Source organism: Scardinius erythrophthalmus, assembly GCF_964197995.2.
Source record: "Scardinius erythrophthalmus genome assembly, chromosome: 17".
Classification (NCBI taxonomy): domain Eukaryota; kingdom Metazoa; phylum Chordata; class Actinopteri; order Cypriniformes; family Leuciscidae; genus Scardinius; species Scardinius erythrophthalmus.
The window spans coordinates 8,588,430-8,591,808 of record NC_138237.1 but is presented as its reverse complement, the minus strand read 5'-3'; the positions used below and the strand labels follow the sequence as shown (position 1 = coordinate 8,591,808).

The 3,379-nt window shown below is 40.2% G+C and overlaps 1 protein-coding gene across 2 annotated transcripts in view; it reads right to left on the bottom strand.

Annotated features, from left to right (window-relative positions):
• Window positions 1-686: 686 nt before the first annotated feature.
• Window positions 687-3,379, bottom strand: part of shroom3 (shroom family member 3) — a 67,170-nt gene continuing 64,477 nt past the window's right edge. For both annotated transcript variants that reach the window (XM_081391256.1, XM_081391257.1), the window contains one exon: window positions 687-2,287. In XM_081391256.1, coding sequence (XP_081247382.1) covers window positions 1,940-2,287 — 348 coding nt within the window. In that variant the 3' untranslated portion in view covers window positions 687-1,939. The remainder of the gene's footprint in view (window positions 2,288-3,379) is intronic.

The window sequence follows — 3,379 nt, the reverse complement described above, 5'->3', positions numbered from 1 at the left end:
ATCTCCCCAACAGGCCTGTTCGGAGACACCGTTGAGAAAGTCACCGAGCGTTACTCCGAGACTCAGAAGAAAGCTAAGGCTATGAGCCACGTGATCCCTCGCAGGGCGCCCCCGCCCCGCCCTGCCCGCGAGCAGCACAGAGTCACGGTCTGTAGCTATAAAGGCACCTTGTGGGCAACGCGAGGTGTCCTTTCCCAGCCCTCAAATAGCGGCGATGACCGCAGCGTTGATGACCGCAGGATTAGATCTACCCACGCTGAGTCATTTTCAGGCAGGGTGGGATTTCGAGGCATTTCACAGTGGGTGTTAAATGTGATTCGGCACGGGTACACACTTCAGTTCAAACGTTCGATTCTGAAGGGAATTGACGCTGCACTTGCATTATTACTGCAACGGTGTTTCAGTATTTGCATAATTTGCGTCAATTGGCCAGCTCTGCTGGCGTTAGCCTATAAGATTTCAGCGGAAGTGAAGGAGGAGAGGAGTTCCCATAAAAGACATCCGTAATGTCTCGTTCCTTGCCTTTCAGGGAACCGAGGTTACGAAAGTAACCGGAGACGTTTATGTTTGTAGTTGAAAATGGTCTCGTGTAAACGGCCCCTCAGTTTAACAGGTGAAATATATAGTAAAAAAAAAAAAAAAACATCAATACTTACGGAAGATGAGTTTCATTGACAAGACTTGATCAATCATAAAACGTTATTTTATTTTTATTACAGTTAAATGACATATGAAAATGGCAAATAATGCAACACCAAGACAATGAGGTTGTATTTAAAAAATAGATTTATTTTGCCTTCCAATTGTGCTTTTTTGCCTTTAAACAGTGTAAAGCATGGCTGAACCTTCTCTTCAGATTAGGCCCATCAAAAAAAACAACAACAATTGCATGTGTATCAGTCACAACAGCTCTTATACAAAAACAGTCCAATATAAACACTTCCATTACGAGCATCTACAGTTTGCTGCTATTGCGGTCTATGTGTTTAGATACAGCCGTACGGGGTATGATACTTCGTGAATTAAGATTATCCAAATAAAAACAGCCACAATTTAAAATAAAATAAAATATATTATTGGCAAAATAAGTTGGGCATGTGCATTGCGATCAAACCAGGAAATATAAAACCCTGCATTCAGCAGAGTTGTGAATAATATTTATTCAACATCAGGTTTTAACTGACTTTTCGCTTCCTAATCGCAATTGAAAGCAAGTACTGATGTTGTGTTCAAGTGCCAGTGAACAGTTATTATTGTTTCTGGTAGTAATTGTCATGATTTAGATATAATAGCACCTCTTAAAGCTGACCACAAACACCCTCACTAGTAATATGCTTACAAAAATACATCATCTATGCTGTTTTTAAACCTTCTACATTTTAAAATCACGAGGGCATTGCTCAGAGTATGTACAGCGGCGCACAGAGTACAAAATTGTTTCTAAACGTAAAATCATAAATATTTAGCTGTCGCATTTATTGACAACAGGAATTTCAAAGCGTAGACAGTAAGTGTGTGTGTGTGTGTTCGATAGTTTCTTCTTTTTGTGACATCATAGTGGTTCATCTGTTCCAAAGTGCTCAGAAGTTACAGGGCTGGAAATCACTCGTGTTTTGGCCAATCACAATGATGCCATTGAATTAGCATTGTGCTGTGCCTTGTGCTTCAGTGTTGTGCTATATGCTAAGTATGTAGTGTAAATGCACAGTGCATTTATTTAGTGGTGCAGTGTAGATGATGTCTAATGGGCAAAACCCGCAGTTACGGTCTTCCAAACTTTGCGTTCATGTGCAATGGCACATTGGGAAAACGTCTGTGGTGCAACTCCGTCATCATTTCCTTCATTTAAGGCACTTGTTTGTGTGCACTGCTTATCATCAGTGTCATTGATTCGTATTCCTCCTCAGCTGTGAGTGGCGTCAGTCTATGATGGGCGGAGTCAGAGTGAGGTCACAGTGGTGGGGCGTGTCAGGTGGGTGGAGTTAAAACAAGGCTGTGTTTGGGGGGCGGAGTCAGTGTTCTTTGGGTGGTGCTCAGGGGGGAGGGTCTCCTCCAGCCTCCTCACCTGCTCCTCCCCCTGGCGTATGAGCTCGTCCAGGTGGCGCTGGCGTATCAGAAGGGCGGGTTTGATGCGGATGTAACGCTGGTAGTCGTGCAGCTGTGGGCGGCTCAGGTAACCGGACAGAATGTCCTGAACCACTCGCTCGCGCCGGTCCAGGTTTTCCTTCAGCTCTCGAGCGTCTTCCTGTTGACTGCTCAACTGCTTCCTCTTCAGCTGCAGAGATTCCTACAGGGACACACAAACACACATTAACTCCAACACTCAAAAGTTTTTTTTTTTTTTTCTAAGAAAGTAATACTTTTATCAGGAAAGGATACGTTAAATTGATCAAAAGTGACAGTAAAGACATTTATAATGTTACAAAAGATTTATATTTCAAATTAATGCTGTTCTATTAAACTTACTATGTACAAAATTGATAAACACAAATGTTTCTTGAGCAGCAAATCAGCATATTAGAATGATTTCTGAAGGATCATGTGACACTGAAGACTGGAGGAATCACTCCAGTTGCATCACAGACATAAATCACATCTTAAAATGTATTCAAATAGAAAATGGTTATTTTAATTTGAAATAATATTTCCCAATTTTACTGTATTTTTGACCAAATAAATGAAGCCTTGATGAGCATTAGAGACTTCTCTCAAAAATCTTAAAACAGTAGCGTACATATAATAATAATTATAATTATATGTCTGTTTCATCTAGCATCACACACAATTGTAAAAAAATATTTTATAGTTTCAACATGTCAGCAGTCTCCAAACCTGAGGCTGTCTTTAGCTTAGCTTTAAAATGACTAGTTACAGTCACTCTAGCGGTTAACTTAGCAAGCAAGGATGTTTTTATGATGGTCTAGTGTTTGTAGAAGAGTTTCACAGTATAATATCACAAACACAGTGACGTCAAACCCCTTCTTGCTGGAAGCTCCTCCTAATAGATACTTATTTGTACAGTTCCTGATGCTTGTCAAACAGGATTAGCTGTATAAAACTCTAAAGTAAACAAAAGCACAATCGAAGGACTAAAACCAAACTGTTTTGAAGACGTGGGAATTGCTCTGATATAAGTGTGGCAGGCTGGTATTGTAAAAAAAAAAAAGGTTTCTGAAATGCTCATGCATGTGCAATATCTAAAATATTACTATCTGTATATTGAAACTACATTTTAAACACCAGTGTGTCATGAGACACAAAGTTTTATCATAAACTTGACCCTCAATTCGCGATGACGTTAAATTCTAGTGTAATTCACAGATAAGACTTTATCTCTGTCCTCACCTGAGTTTGAGGCCTTTCAAGTGAATCACTCTAT